At 27.8% G+C, this 20410-nt stretch overlaps 2 protein-coding genes across 2 annotated transcripts in view; both read left to right on the top strand.

The window, feature by feature from the left end:
* Positions 1-20410, top strand: part of LOC149894934 (uncharacterized) — a 47951-nt gene that overhangs the window by 17966 nt on the left and 9575 nt on the right. Inside the window, exons 5-12 of the mRNA XM_090080213.1 lie at positions 1393-1665; positions 6354-6641; positions 9905-11239; positions 11318-11392; positions 11503-11532; positions 11878-11898; positions 12134-12154; positions 15094-15126. Of these exons, the coding sequence (XP_089936339.1) occupies positions 1393-1665; positions 6354-6641; positions 9905-11239; positions 11318-11392; positions 11503-11532; positions 11878-11898; positions 12134-12154; positions 15094-15126 (2076 nt within the window). The remainder of the gene's footprint in view (positions 1-1392; positions 1666-6353; positions 6642-9904; positions 11240-11317; positions 11393-11502; positions 11533-11877; positions 11899-12133; positions 12155-15093; positions 15127-20410) is intronic.
* Positions 4150-20410, top strand: part of LOC149894929 (uncharacterized) — a 127249-nt gene continuing 110988 nt past the window's right edge. The window contains exon 1 of the mRNA XM_090076758.1: positions 4150-4272. The gene's annotated coding sequence lies outside the window, so the exon portion shown is untranslated. The remainder of the gene's footprint in view (positions 4273-20410) is intronic.

Here is a 20410-nt window from a genome sequence, read left to right as displayed (position 1 = left end):
TAAATAGTTTTAGGTTTTTATATCATCAATTATAAATGCTTATTTGTAAGTATATAAGTTATTGATTATCTGTTACATTTAATTTCATTCCCCCTATACTATAAGAGGAAGTGACCATTTTTTGTTCTGTTAGTCAGTCTTTCATATATATGAAATGTCTGGTCAGTAACTGGGTACCCATTTCAGTTTCTAAGGTAGAATTTTTTAACTTTTTAGAATTTTTTATAAGTAAAGAAAAAAAGTTTCTCACTTTCACAATAAGTTTTGCACATTATAATTTTGTTTTTAACTATGGTGGTTAATACAGTGGTGATCATAAAAATAAACCCCATAAAATTCTCTTTTAATCGCATTTTATAAAATTTTTCTATGTTTTTAATTTTCTTGGCATTTCTTATAACTTACAAGTTGAAACTTGTATTATTGTATGGATGTAAATACAACAATCTGACAAAAACTTTTATTGTTAAATTCGTGACATGGACATGCTCAATGAAATAACAGATACTAGTGGAGAATCCCATTTATTAATAAAAATTTGACTTTCAATAAAATTTTTAAGTGAGGACTGGAACAAGGCATTGTAGATATTATTTGTAATGTACACTTAATTTCTTAAACATGAGGCAAAACAATAATTGCTCTGTAGTAAAAAACAAAAAAAATTGTATGTTATTGAGTGGACTTCACATTTCTCAAAATTCTCATCAACCAGGGCATTCTAAAAAACAAACTTGTTTTGAACTCTCAGAAATAGTCTGCCTTCATTTCATAATCCAATCATTCATTACACCATACTTCCTTAACTAAACTGAAGTTCTTCTTCTTGCTCTTTACTTATATCCTTGCTAGTTAGTTATAACAATGATCAGTTTAGTCACATTTAAGATTTTTAAGGAGATTTTGTGAAGATCTAAAAGTTAAGTTTCATAGGGTTGAAAAGCATCAAGTTACTGAAAAAAGGAACAATTACTGCTCACTATGACTTGCCCAAAAACAAGTCATAGCAAGCAGTAATTTTTTATTTTAAATCTGAATACCTAGTTTTCTTTTAAATATGAATGCCTAGTTTTCTCAAAAATGATTTTCACTTTAAAACACTTGTTATTGTGATTTAATTCTTTAAATTTTATTTCATCTTTGTTGATGAACTATTTGGCTGTTTAAGTTACTAATATGCCTTAAGTTTTTTTTTAATGTTGTCTCTTAAAAATACATGTGGGATTTAACTTTCCAGTTGAGTATTATATTTTTACATTTAGCTGTTCCTCTAATGTGTATCTTCAAAAATTTTTTCAAAATGAAACAATCTTTATTTTTGGTATTAATTTATATTTTGTCATACATTTTATTGTTCTTTTTATTTTTTTTTCTTATCTTTCAATATTTCAGGAATAAAATTAGGTGATGAATTGACAACAAAACTAATTGATAGAATCGGTTTTGAAATCGGAGTTGATTGGCGTAGGCTTGGAAGACATCTTGGCTTTGATGAAAATGAACTTAACCACTTTGATAGTTATTACCACAAAATTCATGATAAAGCTATACAAGTTCTACTTAAATGGATGAAAAATACAGGATGTACAACATGGGGACAGTTAAAAAAGGTCCTAGTTTACATGGAGCATAATGATATAGTTAAGAAAATTGAAACTCCACAAGGTATTTTTCTTTCGCTTAAATGATTTTTTTTTTGTTGTACTTATTTTGATTTCAATTAAGCCACATTATTTAAAATGTAACTCCATTACTCTGTTCTTAAATATTGTGGTAAATGTTAGTAGTATTAGTGTTTTAGTGAATGGAATATTGGCTATGCACATAATTCCTAAAATAATTTTGGACTTTAATGAGCTACAGTATGTTAAGTGAGTTGGTGAATAACTAATCCAGTGATAAGTTAGAGTTAGGGTAAGAGTAAACACAGTTATTGTTTTGGGTTCACTAAGTTAAGTTATTATCCTTATTACTTGATCAATTTGATTTTAACACTTAAATTATACTTTCCTTCATAACCTCCCTTATACTCCTAGTCTTTATGAGTCATAACATAAAGTAAATATAAGTCATAACATAAACATATAATATAACATAACATAAAGTATTGCTTGTAACATTTTTACAAATACTTATAGTAATAGAATAACCCACGAATAACAAAATATGCCTGGTCACTGAAATAATGCAAAAAGTTTAAAAGGGTTTGTATTTTCTTATTTTTAAGTTTAAGTGCCCAAAGTTCTTATTTTTTTAAACTAAAAATAAGATTTCTTCTCTAATATATTAGTCTTACCATTTCAATATCCTTCCTTCTGATTTTTCTAAATGGAGAACTTACTTCCCTATTAAGGCGTTTTACAAAGTCAAGATGGATTGTTTTAAGACACTTATTGAAAATTTAATCAAGATTTTTTGCTCACCATTACTTTATATAAACCATTTTTTTTAGGAAAGCCTAAATTATTCAATTTTAAGTATCAGTGTTATTTTGTGAAATTCTTTCATTCCTTATCAGGCATATTTATTCTTTATTCTTTTGTGAGATATATCTTTTTCATCTGTAATCAAGTATCCTACTCAAAGATCAAGTCATACTTCATCAACTGCTCTAATACTAGGAATTTTAATATTTGATTGACAATGCCTTTGGATTTTTACCATACAACAGTTTTTGAGTTAAAATAATGTTCTGCTCTGAAGAAAAACTTTTCTCATGGCAACCTGTTCATTAAAGACATATTAATAACTTATTTAAGTATAACATGCAGCATAATCAAAAGTTATAGATAAATGTTGAAATGCCTTAACAAAAACATTAAATGTTTTTGCAAGAAAAATACTGATGCTAGTTTTGCTTAGGTCCCTTTTATCATGAAAGTAAATTTAGTTGTAGAATCGCTGGCACTAATTATGACAGTAGTTCTACTGTACTTTGAACTTGTGTTTGATGAGCAAAATTGTAGTTAACAATAAAGTAAAAATGAATAAGTAGTTAACTAGTTTAGTTGATAAAGTTTTGCCTTCCAAATGAAGGTTTTTTTGTCTTTTTTTCCAGTCATTTTTATCGAAAAAATTAAACAAAATTAATATGGTGCTTGCCTTGTTTACGAGAAATCTCAGATTCAAATCGTAAATAAAGACCCTGAAAGTAATTTAATTTAATTAGTTTCCTCAATCATTTTTATGGTTTTAAAGTCTCACACAGAATAGTTGGATTTATGGAACATAAGGTAATTAAACGATCAGTTTGTAACATAATTAAAGAAAAAGTAGAACATGTGAAAAAATTTTGATATTTGAAGTTGAAGGAATGATTTGAGAATAGTAACTTGAATCAGTTATGTTTTGTAATTTCATTTAATATTGCTAACTGTCGTAATTAAAAATTGATTTACCCACAAACGATTACAATTAGGAAAACGTCATGATCATGCTGAATTAAGAACAAGTTATATAACTTAAAAAAATCTCCTCACAAAAGTTTCGGCTCATTTCGGTTGTGATTTGAACAGAAATTTTGGCCGAAATCGAATAAGTAATAAGTTGTCGAAGCAGATATTTTTCATTCAATAAACTGGTTGTCAAAAAAATCTTTTTTCCTACGCGCCAACAAAACATACATACATACATACATACATACATACATACATACATACATACATACATACATACATACATACATACATACATATACATAAACATACATAAACATATAAAGTCAAACGCGTCACATTTTAAATCAAACAGTACATGCTATGGCTGAATTTCAAATTAAAAATAGATTTTTTAAATAATATATATGTCATAGCATTTTTATAGAATATTTATTTATATATTACATCTGCAATAACTTATCTCCAAGTAAACTCAAAGTTAAAAGCCGATATTCTTCTAAAAGTCAATACATAGCAAAAAATTGAACATTTTTTGCATATTTTAGAAATGATTTACGCTGTTTCAAACTTAAAACTTCCTTAGTTTTCCCATCACAAAGATATTGTTTAACATCAGTAACAGAATAGTCATAGACCACCATTTTCTACGTTAAAAATCTCAGCTACTTTTTTAAAGCTGGGGTTTAGGATCCTTATTTTGAGAGTTGCAATATGTTTGCGCATGCGCAGGACTGTTTTTCTACTTATTTAACAAGCTACTAATTTAATGTGACACCGGGAGTTGTCAAAACATAAATAGATGATTAAGGCAGCGCAGTTCTAGACTTCAGACTCTTTACACTCCTTTGCTTGAGAAAAACAACCTGTCAAATAGGTAGGCATTTAAGTTTAACAAATATTGCTCTTTGCTGACAGGAAGATTTAAATCAGTTTTTGAATTCGCTTTAAATCAGTTTGACTTTTCTTTTTTTTTTGTTAGGTTTATTTTTTCTGATTATTTATTAATCATTGCACACTTTAGCTTTTTCAAACTTTGAACATTTAAAAGAAAAAGTGTTAACCAAACGAATTTGTCATTTAAGATTGAACAATTTGCAAGTGACATCACCACCTTTTGTTCATCTATATCATTATCATTCATTTGATATAAGTTGAGACATTCAAAGTTCTAAGATTCTGAAATAAATCTGCAATGCTTTGTATAGCATTTATAGTTTTTTTCTTAAATTGAAATGCCTGTTTTTATTTTTTGCTTACAAATTGTTGCTTATGGCTTACTAGTGAGCATAAAAAAGTTGTAGGGAAAAATTTTAGTTGTTTGAAAATTATTTGAAAAATATTGGAATACTTTCAAAAAGAAATATTTGAATATTCTTATCAAAATACACTAGAGATTAGTTTTACACTCTTTTTTTAAAAAAATAAAATTGGCAGGTTTGTTTTTTAAGATATTGTCTACAAAAGTTTTAATCTCATGTGTCAATTTAACCCAAATATCAATTAAACCCAAATATCAATTAAGCCCATTTCTTTGTTAAGCTAAAAAATTAATCTGATGATAATCAACAGTTTTTAAAAAAGGTGCTTTTGCTATAAAACAAGAGTGCGTTGCTGTTATGTTATGTTGCATGAAGTATTGTTTGTTGCCAATTTGAATGGGGTTAACAATTATCTTCTTTCTTGATTCAATCTTCAAATTTTATTAAATATAAAAGAAAAAAGAAAAAAAGGAAAATGGGAATTTTAAAAAAGTAATCTTATTGCTTTTCTTCTTTTTTTCGTTCTTTTTTTTGAAAACTATTCAAATTTACTTTTGAATATATATAACTTTCAATAAGTAAGATAATTTTTATCCGTAAGTAAAAGATGACTGTCTCTCATTTAATATGACTGTTACTAATTAATATAGTATCAATCTCATCAAAAAATATAACAACTGTTATAAATTGAAATCACTGTTATCTATAAATAAAATATAATATAAATATAATATAATGTAGTTTTCTCCTCTATTTATGCCATATGTTTTTCCTAAAATAACCTTTAAAAATCTTCATAAATAACCGCAAACACATATTTACAATTCTTTGGTTTTCACTGGTAAAAACTATTAAAACTATTTAGTCCATAATGTCATTAAATGTTGTAGAACTTTCTGTAACAGAATTACATATAAATATAATATAAACATAATATAAATATAATCTAAATGTAATGTTTTGAACCAAAAATGAAAAGTTTATGTAAATAGAGACTGGAGTCTCACTGTTTATTTCCTGTATTGGCAGTATCAGAACTTGAATAAACATCAATAGTATTGTTATGTTATATTTGAATCTTCACTTGAATCTTTATAAATGTAAGTCAATTTTTATTAGTGGCTTTTAAAAGATATAAAGCAACGTTTTAAGCTCACTTAGTGTGGTGATTGCTCTTTCTCTTCAGTGTAAACTCTAGTTACAACAACAATATCAGTATCATTTCTTTCCTGGTCCATAGACAAGACTTAAACATGCTAAGTTTTCAGATTTTTCGAATTGAATTTTATTGTAAATTAAACATTTTAGGATTTAAATCATTTTATTTGACATATGAGGTTTAATGGGTAACAACTGTTAATGTTGTTACTCATCTTCTTCACAGGTTGGTACAGGAGAAAGTATTGATGTCAACTTTTTAGTTTCAGTTCTGATATTCAGTCCCTCATTTAAATAATGTTTAAAGAACTTAAGTTGTTTGCCACTTGTTTCATTTTCAAGTAGTTCATGCTGATGAGAGCTGTGACTCAACAGTTTCTTATATCAGTTAAACCTCTGTATTTTGTAACCAGTACTAAAATTGGTAATGAAACACATTAGAATGTATATGTTTGTTAATTGAAAATTATTGAAAAGAAGGTTATACAATTGATTAAAGTATTCATAGTATTGCAGGTGATAAATAATTTTTATTTAGGAATGGATGCCAAAATAGTGAATATTTTAAAAGATAAAGTTGGATCAGAATGGAAATTATTTGCACGTGGCACTGGTTTTAATGATGTGGATGCTACTGTTGAGCATATAGATTATGATGTGGGTGTTGATCTAATAGGTCATGATGATTTGACGAGAGGAAAGTGTAAAATTGAAATTTTCTTAAAGAAACTTTACCAACAGCATCCAAATGATTACAGAACACGCATTCAGAAATCTCTGAAAGATATGGGAAGAAATGATGTTTTACAAGATATAACCTTATTGGGTGAGTTTCTTGTAGTTTTTGTATGTCTCTCTTCAGATAATTCAAAATAATAATTCCAAATTGAAAAAGAGTTTCAAGAAAACTTCTTTTTGAAAAGTTGTTTTTGTTAAATTATTGAATTTTTCAATAATTGTTTTTAACAATTAAATAACTCTTGTCTTTGAAGAAGCATTTTTAATCCTTGCTAGAAAAAGTAAAATACTTTATAGATATATATTTTTAATCAAATCATTTTTGTTAAATGATTGCCATTTTGCAAGCTTTTGAATCAACCAAGCCCACAAATTTTCAATGCCATTAAGGTATAGGCTGTTGCAAGCAAAGTCATTGTGTTGATTTTCTTTTGTTATAAACAATCTTAGCCAATTATTGCTGAAAGACATGGCATTATCTTGTTGTTATGTTGTTCTTTTGCTGAAAAACGCAGGTCTTTAATTGGTTTATCAAAAATATGTATGGCTAAGATAATCACCTTGCTTTGTTCATTTTAGCACACAATATTTGTTGTATTTTTGATTGGTTTTATGACAAAACAAAACTCAAACCTTAGAATTATCAACTTAAACATTCATCTCATCACTAAATAACATATTTTGCGACTAACTTAAAGTCTTTTGAATGTTTTCTAAGTTGCTTTTTTTGGTTTTTGATTGCAGCTTATTGAACAATCATTTATAAAAAGTTTCATCAACCAAAATACTTGCTGCTAGCTTATTTAATGATGCTTTTTTTTTTTGTTTTTTCATGTTGTAGATCAGATTTCTAGTTGTGCAACTTGAAACTTCATTAGTCTACTTCTTTTAGTCTTTCACTCTCAAACTGATCCTGTTTCTTTATAACATTTTAAAAGACTAATTACACATGATTAACACCAATAACTTCACCTATTCTCTTTATTATTAATTCTAAATAATTAGTCAGACCCAACTCTGTTGTTTTGTCAGTTTTGTTGTAATTGTTGATGACATTGATAAAACTGCAAATGGTCATTTGGGTTTTATTGAAAAATTTGAATCACAGCTTGGTTATCAATATCAATTTGTTCACCTGACTTTTATGGAGTTTTGTGCTTCAATACATGCGCACATTAATTTGAGTCCTGAAAAGATTATCAGTAATAAAAAAAATACAAAGCTGCTTGCCAATGATCTGTGGACTGAAAAAAGAAAATCGATGACCTTTCTTGAGGTTCTTTTTGGGTGAAGCGATTTGCAATTTGTAATTGGTTTACTTTTATTATTACTGACTATTCTGATTAAAGCATTTCACTTTTAACTCAACTTATTATTGGTTAATTTATAATTTAAAAAATGTGTACTTTTGTTTGCGTTCTTTAAGTTGCTAGGTTTTTTAATTTATGTGTTCGATTAAAAGCATGTTTTAGTTATCCAATTAGCTCAATCTTTTTCAGAAAAGCAAAATGTTGTCTTACTTTAGTCATTTCGTTTCAAATTTTCATTTGAAAGCATCATAATGCTTAATAATAACAACAACAAGCGTTGATATCAGCGTTGATTTTTCAATTTTCATCAAATAATACCAATTAAAATGAAAATTTATGTGTAAATTATTTCAAATAAATCTATATTAACAATAATTTATATATTTAAACATACAAAGTTGCATTAATTCAGAAAAAAATTGCAATATCTCACAAACCTTATGTTACTTTGTTTAAAGACTGTGCAGAGTTGCTATTCAATCAAAACCGATTTCATTCAAAACAATTTTACATAAGAATGTAAACCAGTCACACCAAAAACCTGGGTGTGTTAAGCGCATAAAGAGTCCAACTTCAGTAAACTTTCTAAAATTTGATTTATCTTAAAAGATTGATATTTATAGAAATTTGTACTTTATTTATTTAAAATCAAAAAACCAAATGTTGATGCTTAATTTCTATGATGCTTAAATTAATAGCATAGCTGTGGTATTAAGTGGTAATTTTCTGACCTTATATTTTTAATAGCTACTTTTTTAGTTATTTTCTTGTTGTTGTTTTTGTTGTTTTTGTTTATCATCAAAACAACAAAAGCAACAAGAAGAAAAGAACTAAAAAAGTCATCATCATCATCATCATCATCATCATCATCATCATCATCATCATCATCATCATCATCATCATCATCATCATCATCCTCATCATCATCATCATCATCATCATCATCATCATCATCATCATCATCCTCATCATCATCATCATGATTTTTATCATTATTGCTTTTATTATTGTTGTTATTATTATTATTATTATTATTATTATTATTATTATTATTATTATTATTATTATTATTATTGTTATTATTATCTTTATTATTATTATTATTATTATTATTATTATTGTTATTATTATCTATATTATTATTATTATTGTTATTATTATTATTATTATTATTATTATTATTATTATTGTTATTATTATCTATATTATTATTATTATTGTTATTATTATTATTATTGTTATTATTATTATTATAATTATTATTATTATTATTATTATTATTATTATTATTATTATTACTATTATTATTACTATTATCATTATTATTACTATTATCATTATTATTATTACTATTATTATTAATATTATTACTATTAATATTGTTGTTGTTGTTGTTGTTGTTGTTGTTATCATTATCTATTTTATTGTTGATACAATAATAATGATAATAACAATAATAATAAAATCACTAAAAGTACTAATAACAACAAAAATAATATTGATTCAGTTGAATAACTTTATAATAACTTAATATGTAATAAAAAAAGGAATATACAAAAATAGCCTCCAAAGCAAATTGGTCACACAATAAAGGCTTAAAATTCATATAATAAAATTGACTTTAATAAGTGTGATAATATCAGGAAATAGGGAAGAAGGACAAGGGGAATGATTAAAATACACACAAACACATTATATACAAAATAATTATAAAAGCATTAAAACTTGGCTTTTTAAAATTTTTTATTGCTTTATATTTAAAATTGTTTATAACAATCTTAAATTTTTCATTAGATGCTATAACAACTTTGCTTTAATACCTTTCCATTGAAAAACGAAGATTTTAAAAAAATTTCTTTTTTTAAATAAAATTTTTTTTTGTTTTCATTTAAGTAAAAAACAAAAAAAATGCTGTTGATTGTGTATTTTTGGATATCAGAGTGTATTAATAATCCCCTGTAAGCTTTTATTCAAATTCTAATTTTAAGTTTTCTATTCTGAACTCACACCAAACACTTTTTTTATACTTATGTTCTTTCAGAAATGTGTGGAGCACTGAAGAAGTTTTATCAAACAACTTATGAAAAAATGGATCAACTTGAACACAATGTAATAAGTCCCACTAATGTTGATTTTTTAAACAAGTTTGTAGAAATGACAGTAGTTGATGCAAATGATACAGAGAGAGATATTTTAAATATTGCTGAGCTAGAGTTGTTCCTTCGCAAACAAACAACTTACAAACGAATTGAGTTTTATGAAGCATTCTCAAAAGAACTACCTCTACTCTTGATTTGTGGTATTGCTGGAATTGGAAAAACTTGTTTGCTCAGAAAATGCTTACTTGACTGGGCCAGTAATACGTTATGGGAAAAAGTTGATCTTGTTATTTATCTTGAATGCAGAAAGTTAAATCTATATCAAAATATCGTTAGCATAAACGATTTGGTAAAAGTTTTCTACAAAAATGTTTTTAAAGAATGCGATGTTTGTGAATATTTTTCAGTTTTGTTTGTGATAGATGGGTTGGATGAGTTTGCTTATTTGGATGAATTATTAAATCACAATCCTCTTAATCCAAGCAATCATCCCATCGTTAATGTGTTAGCAGATGTTTTGGACTTTGAAAAGTACAAATGTGTTGTTGCTGGAAGAGTTGGAGCTATATTACAATATAAAAATAAAATGACAGAATGTAGAAAGAAGTTAATCATTCAAATAATGGGTTTTAATGACCTTGGAATAAAGGAGTATGTAGAAAGAGTTGGAAATGCAAAAAAAGCCATAAAAGATGTTCTTAAGTCATCTCAGATTGCTAAAGCAATGGCATCTGTCCCTTTTTACTTATCAGCAATGTGTACAGTTATTGGTTCATCTATGCTCAGGGGTTCTTTATCATTCTTCAGTACAACAGAGTTGTATTGCTGTATATTTCTATACTTTTTGCAAAAGCATATAAACAGAAACAATGAACCAGTTTATAAATTGATGGAAAAGGAGAGTAGCAAGCAATTCATTTTAAAAGTTTGTAAAGTTGCTTGGCATTTGTTTAATGAAAGCAAAGTTGTTTTTTCTCAAAAGGAAATGGAAGTTTATTTTGAAGATATTGGTGACATTGAAAGTAATGATTTAGGTTTCATTGAAAAAGTTGAGTCACAGCTTGGTTATCAATATCAGTTTGTTCACCTGACTTTGATGGAGTTTTGTGTTTCACTACATGCACACATTAATTTGAGTCCTGAGGAGATTCTTAGTAATAGAAAATTGCGAAGCTGCTTGCCAATGATCTGTGGTCTGAAAAATGAAAATGGAAGACCTTTTTTGAGATTGCTTGCTGACTTGAAAACTTCAAAGAAGGAAAGTAACTCCATGTTTGGTAAGTTCATGAAAAGTTTTCTAGAAATTTTAGAACCAGTTTTATGCTTCCTTTGATAATCATGTTTGTGATTTGTAGTGAAAATGCATCGATTTTTCAATGACTTGTTTTTTTCATATGAAGAAAGAAACTCCTTGCTTCATGCTGTGCTAGGTAAGTTCATGACTAGTGTTAAAGAAGTTTAGAATCAATTTTTGATTCATTTTATTATTGAAAACTTCATTTGATTTGTAATTTATATTGAAAGTTTTTATCTTTTTCAGATGAACCAAGAAATTTATTTGTTTATATTGGTAAGTTAAAGAATTACTTTTAAATATGTTGACTGTCTCTGTTAAATTAAAAATATCAGTTAACTGAAAAAAAGCAATAAAAAAATGATGGCCACCAAAAGTTTCATATATTTCAAATAGACAAGAGACTAAACTTATTCAGATCATTATTAAATATTTAAAACACGTTTTTCAGTTGAATGCATTTTTTCATTTTTATTAACATATAGTTTTAGGGCTTAACATAATTAATTTTAAACAGTCATTTAGTTCTCCTCTCATTTTATTCTTTTAGATTATATATTTTCTTATGCAATTTTTTGTTTTCATTAATAACTTTTATGGTTTTTCTGTTCTTTTTTCCAGCTACATTAAAGCAAAATGTTGGTAAGCAAATATCAAATTACTTTTTGAATAAAATATTTTTTAGTTATAATAAACTATGTAAAATTAAAAAAAAAGTTGACAAAATTTTATAAAGACTTTATCACTTCCTTCTAACACCTGTTAAAACCTCAAGCAAAGCTCAAGAGATTAGAAATGTTGTGAAATTATGAAAAATTATGTTTTGATTATATGTTTTAATTAACAACTGTTATGGTTTTTCTGTTCTTTTTTCCAGATACAAGAGAGCAAATAGCTGGTAAGCAAATTAATGTCACACATTCACACACACAGTACTGTGCAAAAGAAAGTAGCTTCTAAGAGAATTTTTAATATTCAGGAGAAAATGTCAAACAAAATGAAATTAAAACTAAAATATAGGTACAAACATATTTTTTATTAAATTGTGTAGTATAATACAAGTTTTATTAAAAACATTTAAGTTTATAACTATACATAGAGACTTAACTAATATTTAATGTGACCACCTTTATTTACAATAACATCTTGGAGCCTTTTATTTATACTTTTACATAGATTTTCAATAAATGTGATACAGATATAGTACCTTTCTTCTTTGAGAACATTCCAAAGCTCATTTACATTTGTTGGCAATAATTCCATCTTTCTGTCTAAGTAGTCCCACACATGTTCGATTATGTTCAGAGCTCAGAGGAGGCCAAAGCATGGTTTGAAGCACTCCCTCCTCTTGCAGATTTGGCAAATAATTTTTAACTAATTTGCAAGTATATTTGGGATCGTTATCCTGTCGTAGGATAAAATAATCCCTGATCAGTTGTCGTCGAGAAGGCACATTATGGTTGTGTAAACTATTTTTGTATTTTTCACCTGTAAACTTTTCCGTTTTTCTAACAATATCCCCTACCTCTTTTATTGAAATACACCTCCAAACATGAGTGCTCCCTCCACCATATTTAATTTTTGATGCTAGACATGGCTCCTTCAATGCCTCTCCCTTTCTTCACCTAACATACTGACGAACTTTAATCTTTTTTCTTCATTACCTTTGCGTAGTAAAGGTTTCTTAATTGCTACAAAGCCTTTTAATTCAGATTTTAATTAAGAATCGTCGCACAGTAGATGCATGTACTAAAGTTCCACTTGCTCTTTTAAGATCTTAAATGAGTTCTGTGCTTATTTCTTGCGATTTTGTAGCGGTGTTATTTTTAAAAACTGTTCATCGCGTTAGCTTACCTTCTTTGGATGACCAGACCTCTTTTTATCCACTACATCACCAGTTTCATTATGTTTTCTTAACTATTTTTTAAGCTGACGCTCGCGAACAATTCACACGTTTGGCTAATTTAACTTCACTATAGCACAATATAATTTTATTATAAAACAAAGCTTTTGAAAAAAAAAATTTTTTTTAGATTAAAAAATCTGTAATTAACACAAGTACTCAACAGTAACTAAAAATTCCTCTCCACATTCTTAATTATTAAAAAATATTTCATAATAATAAATTTAAACAAAATAAATAAATAGTATAGTGGTTGATGTAATCAATTTCAAGTGTTGATCCTTGTCCGCAATAAATGAGCAAAAATTATAAGTGGGTGAAAAATGATATAAGTTGAAACCATCTAAAAAATATTAATAAAAAAATTGTTTTATTAACATAATTATTACTAAAATAAATAAATATAGTTTTATTTTAAACAATATCTTAGTTTAATTTAATAAAAATTAAACCAAGATATTGTTTAAGATAAAATCAATATTATTTACTTATATTTATTTAAATGTACATTTTTTAAAAAAACTCTTAGGTGCTACTATCTTTTGCACAGTACTGTATATATAAGGGTGGCACTAAAGTTTCTACACAATAAAAAACTCAGCTTCATTTTATTAATGAAAACGTCTCTGCAAATGGTGATTTATATGTTTAACGTATTTTACCAGCTTATAAAGAAGCTGTGAATAATAAAAATGCATTTTAAATGAAAGATGAAGCAAATTACCATATATCAAATAATGCAATGGCATTGATTTAAGAGAACCTAATAAAGGTTTTAACAAATTGGCCAGGAAACTCTCCAAACCTAAATCCCAAACCTAAATCCCCTGGAAACTTGCTGGTCTTATTTAAAGTATAAAGTATTTAAAGAACCAAGATTTAGAATAAAAGACCAGCTAATTTCCAGAATGGGAGAACTACAAAACTTGTGAAAGTTTTTTTTGTAGATTTTTGGCTTTGCAAATAATGGCAAAAATTTTTTCTGAGTTTTTATTTCAAGACACCAGAGTTTAGAAACTTTTGCACTACCCTGCATATATGTATGTTAGTGTGTATACATACATACATACATACATACATACATACATACATACATACATACATACATACATACATACATACATACATACATACATACATACATACATACATACATACATTCATACATACATACATACATACATACATACATACATACATACATACATACATACATACATACATACATACATACATACATACATACATACATACATACATACATACATACATACATACATACATACATACAGACGTACATACGTACGTACATACATACATACATACATTCATACATACATACATACATACATACATACATACATACATACATACATACATACATACATACATACATACATACATACATACATACAGAATTATATATAGCTGAGTTTATTTTGTGTGGATATATATTATGTTTTTTTTTTTTTTTGACTAGTATGTCAAGAAATATGAATATCTTCTAAAAGCATTACTTTTTTATTTACTGATAAGTATCTGTTTTTTGCTTCTAAATTCTAAAATCTATTTAAAAAAAAAAAAAAGAAAATAAATTAAAAATATCTTAATGTGAAAAAAGACATCTATAAGCTTTTCAGAGGCAGGTAGCGTTTTAAAGTTTTTTTATCGTTTTTGACCGTAACAAAAAACACCAAATCTGACTTTTCAACATTATTACAAGACAATAACAATTGGAAAAAAATATGGAAAAAAATTTGGGTTCCTTGTCACTTCGGAATGAGTATTTATTGCTTAAGCCAAAACATAAGTTTCACTTTTTGAATTTTTGCTGGGCATAAATTATTTAAATTTGTTTCTCCTCCGACTTCTTTCTTCATTAAACAAGAAGTTTTTTCTTAGATAAAATTTTATATACTGCCCTTTTTTTTTAGCCTTCCGTCGAGAACCTATTTACCCATTTAATGGTAAGAATTATTTAAATTTGTTTATGGAAATTTTTACATGGTCAACCCATTGATAATTGATGTGATTGCTTTATTTTCGAGAAAATTTCTTCGATTCGTTCACTTGCCACAAATTTAGAATAATTGATGAATTCGACTACTCAGTAATTGATAAAGATTTAGTATTTTACTAATTGTAGTGCAAACGATGTTATTTTCAGTTGCGTTTATTATCTAGTTAGATGGATCGTTTCGTCAGTTTTATTTGTCAGCGTCGTTTTGTAGTAAACTTTAATTTTAACATAGTTTCTATTTTGTGAGTTTTTCTTTTCAGTGTCAGTTTCATTATTTTGTTAAATTGCTAGAAAATAGTTATTATTTATGAATTTGTTATGTATCGATAGGTTAGCAATATGCATTAGACCATAGAAAAATGATTATATTGAAAAAATTTCATTTTTCTAATAATTTTGAAACTGTAAACATTAATTGAAGTATTTCTCGTGTGAGAAATAGAATCAAATACACTTGTGTTTTACTTTACTAGCCTTCGGAAATCGCCTTCGTTCGGCCTTATCAGTAGATCAACTCTAGATGGCAATACACCCTTATAACTTCTTATTTAAGTTTAATTGAAACTCTTTAGTCAAAACAACTTCTCTCTCTCTCTAAAAATACCCCTCCCCTACCCACCTCCTCACCTGTAGAGTTTTACGGAAATGTCTCCCTTTAACATATAAGAAGAGGGAAAAAAATAAGAAACTAAAGTGAGAAATATCTGTTTCTTTAAAAACAAATCCTTCCATTTATTTAGCGACTTAATTTTGGAAAACCACATAAAATTAAGAAAAGAGAAAAATAGCAGCCCCTTTAAATCAAAAATTGCACCCTTCTAACCCTGTTCTTCATTAAACTGAAACATTCTGTCTTCCCGTAAGACATAAAGCTGTGGACCACCTATTTCCTATTCATCAATACTTAATTAAGAATGGAGAAGACGCCGTGCATGTGCTTGAAAAATCTTGAAAATCTTAATTTACCTCTCGTTGAATTAAAGTAAGATGCTATAACTTGGAAACTAAGCAAATAGTTAGCAAATTATAAGAAAATACTCTGAAAGCGAGTAGCTTTTATCAAAAATTATCCAAAACGCTACGTAGTACCAATCAATAAAACGTAATCATTTCTAACTAAAATTAACAACTCATTTTCTCCCAACGTTTAAAATGGGAGATAAAACAAAATAATTCTAACCTCGCGATTTATCAAAATATTTTAATTTCGAATTGATTATATCAAAGTGATGTCAAATTATGATCAAAGTGAACAAAGCAAATTTATGGAGTTAATAACCTGTTCATTAGTGTCGCTAAAATGACTGCAGCAATAAGATTCCGATTATCCTCAGCTCTTTTAACCCTTAAATGCCCAAAGCAGCATAAAATGCTCAAAAAATTCTGATTTTTGGTACAAATAATCCTACTTGCTATAGAAAAATGGGGAAAATTTTCCTTGTCATAAAAACGACGTCAATGCACTTTTTTGAGTTGTATCAAATCTGATACAACGGGCATAATTGTACTAATATTTTAAACAACTTTAATTTTTTTGACTTTATCTTAAGTGTTCTAGCCTATTTAACGTCCTAAGTTGAAGCAGATTTCAAATGATTGTAGATACTCAAATTGTAGGGCCAGGGAATTTAAGGAATAAAGATAAATAATTACACTCAACAGTTAGAGGTTCACGAATGAAGAAGTGTCTTCTTTATTCGTGAACCTTTAGTTGTTCCTACAAAATAAATGTTACGCTTCCTCAATTCGACTATCAAACTATTCAAACATCATTGAAGTTGTGTTTATCAGGCAGTGAAGAAGTCAAATTGAGTACTAGATCTGCACTGACAGCTAAACTTGTATCAGAAATGCTTTTTAACTTCCCTTGATTAATATCAAAGTCATACAAAAAGCCTGAAATGCCACTACGACCCCAAAGCTTGAACCCCCACTTATGTGACTTTTTAGGCAAGTACTGACGCGGTAGGGACTTCCCTTTAAAAGGAACCATTATCTCAACAACAGCGTGAAACTCTTCTGGTGAAACTCTCAGAAAGTTTTGGCGAAGCTCTTTCACCCATGTTTGTAACTTCCATATGCGGTCATTTGCTTTTTCTTCCTCGGCTTTTTCTAAACTGTTTACAAAATGAATATTCCAAAGAATCATTTCAAATTTGTTCCTTCCCATAACTGAAGAAACCCCATCATAGGTCATAAATGTTTCCCAATATGATCTTCGACTTGGGAGCCTTACCAAACCCATCCTGAGAAATACACCAATAAACTTCTCAATATCCTTTCTTAGTATGCTTTTTTCTGTACCTTTTGATTGCAAAATATAAATATTTGTTTGCTCTGTGGTATTTTTCAGCATCTCATCACTAACAAGCAATTTAAAATATTGAAAGGGTGTTTTTTCCATATCTGGTGTTGGTGTCATTCCAGGCTCCTTGAAGTTTACGTCATTTAGGGGTTCAAAGTTCTTACTTCTCCATATAAAAGTAGTTGGTGTAGTATTATTTTTGTTAATAGGTGTCTCATTAGCATTCTCAACTGGTCTTGATGCTATACATGCTAATGGCTCATCACCACTTGTTGAATCATATTCATTTTCACTTTTCTTCAATATTAGTATTGGCTTCATCATTTCCCAAATCAAACTCATTGTCACTTTCATCACTCTCCCCAAAATCACTTTCTCCATCAAATACATAGTTTAAAATATCAGAGACAGTTATCTTTTTATTTTCATTCATCTAAACAAATATACAATAAAACTTTTTTCTATATTTGTTTAAATGAATAAAAATAAAAACTTGAACTTTTTTGAAAAAGCTTTCATACTTAAACGGCAATTGTATCAAATTTGATACATACAAATGCAATTAGCAAATGTTATGCATATTTGATAACCAAAAGGCATGAAGTAGTTTATAAAGTTTTCCTGCACCTTGATTCTAAAAAAAAAAGTAAAAAACAGCACAAAAATTTATAAAACCAATATGAAATAGAAGTAAAAACAACACTTCGTCGCGTTGGTTTGACAAGGTTCTAACTGACATTTTTGCCAAAAATGACTTAATCATTTTATTAAACTATTTAAATCATGATGAACAAAATAAACTGAAATTTACAACGGTATAGCGCAAAACAAGCAAACTGCTAAAGTGCCAAAGTTCTATCTGCAACTTTATTTAACTAATATTTAGTTTGACAAGGTTCTAACTAACAATAACTTCATAATCTCTTGCTGGTTTTTATTAACTATCATGATAGAGAATTTTATACCCATCAAAAATCATTTAAAAAATAGGTCTAAAAATCAACAAAAAGTGTTCTAATTTGACATTAACTATTTTAACTTATTAAATAAAAAATATCAGTAATATTAAAATTTAAACAACTTGTAATAAAACGTTTTTGTGGCAATAATAAAAATCAGGCTACGTAGTTAAAAGAGAAACCACGAAGAAAACAATTGTAGTGAAAATGCAAATAAAAACTGATGACCACGCTGAAAAACAAATTTTTTCAAAAAGGAATTACGCCTTTAGATATTTTTTTCATATAAAAGGAGAAGAAGTCCGTGTTTGCAAAACATTTTACCTAACTATACTGTCAATTTCACAAAAGCTAGTTTACACAGCTCACAACACCAAATATGTTAAAACAAATACTCCTGCACAAGATCTGCGAGGTAAAATCATGAAAGGCAAACGTACACCGCACAGTGCACTAAAACGTACAACAACTCAGCTAGGGATCACATAAAATCTTTTTTAATAGTTCAGTCACATTGTCGTGTAAGTACCAATAGAGCATACCTTGAATCATACCTTAATATTTCAAAAATGTATAATCTTTACAAAGAGAAATGTATAAACGAAAATGTTGAGCCAGTAAAAAAATCTATTTACTCCATATTTTCTCCACCGAATTCAATCTTGGTTTTCACATTCCCAAAAAGGATAGATGCGACCTTTGTGAGAAGTTTAAAGTTGCTGAAAACACTTTTAATGTGCTGTGCGTTATAAATGACTTTTCGTCAAAAAGTGTACTGTGCATTATAAATGACTTTTCGTCAAAAAGTGTACTGTGCATTATAAATGACTTTTCGTCAAAAAGTGTACTGTGCATTATAAATGACTTTTCGTCAAAAAGTGTACTGTGCATTATAAATGACTTTTCGTCAAAAAGTGTACTGTGCATTATAAATGACTTTTCGTCAAAAAGTGTACTGTGGACTGAATCAATGGCGGAAAGAAGTGGCAATGATCTTGCCATTGCCTTTTGCAAAATTTTGAGTGATGTGGCAGAGGAAAACGACGTAAGTGGCTTAATTACTTGGTCTAACTCCTGCGTTCCTCAAAATCGGAATAGTATATTATCAAATGCTGTGTTACATTTTTTAAGAGCCAATCCTAACATTAACTCAATCACTATGAAATATTCCCTTCAGGTCATTCATGCGTCCAAGAGGTGGATCATGCCCATAGCGAAATTGAAAAGCTCATGAGGAAAACTGATTTTTATAGTGCAATTGAATTGATAAGGATGTTGAAACAAGTTCACAGAAAAAATCCTTGTCGTATCATTCAAATGAAACCACATGAGTTCAAGGAGTATTCAGTAAGAGCAAAGCTGTTTAATTACAAGTCAGTTCCTTTTTCTAACGTTGCTATTCTAATATTTACTTAAACATCTCACATTAAACATTTTAAATCTAGCCATGATCGCGATGGACCTATGAAATGTGCGAATGTCAAGTTCAATGAAAAACCTAACAGAAAGAATGCAGCAACAAGTCCATCAACTTCCACTGTTTTGAATGCAAAACCAAAGATTTAAAATTGTACAAAGGGACTTGCAGACTTAAAAAAAAACAGATATTAAAGCTGCATTTCCGTTTATTCCTCTCGAGGACAGAGATTACTATCGAGTTGTTCTTTTTTAAGGGTTGTACTTAATGTAATGATTTTAAAATGTACCAAAAAATGTAGTACAAAAAAAAAAAAAAAAAAGAGTAAACAAAATGTTGTAACCTTGTTTTATGACTGAAACAATAATCTAATTTATTAAAATTAGCTTTTTATTATATTATTGTTTCAGTTACAAAGTTTAAAGTAACTAACTGCTTCAGTCACAAAATTTCAAAGTAACTAACATGTTTCTAAATACCGTTAAACAGCAGTTAGAACCTTGTCATAGTGAGAATATGATTATTTCACTATGACAAGGTTCTAACTGCA

This window comes from Hydra viridissima, unplaced genomic scaffold (assembly GCF_058129835.1).
Source record: "Hydra viridissima isolate aposymbiotic clone 2 unplaced genomic scaffold, HvirCarnegie_v1 scaffold_1, whole genome shotgun sequence".
NCBI lineage: Eukaryota > Metazoa > Cnidaria > Hydrozoa > Anthoathecata > Hydridae > Hydra > Hydra viridissima.
The sequence above is the reverse complement of the archived record's forward strand: the minus strand, read 5'-3'. Positions and strand labels throughout refer to the sequence as shown.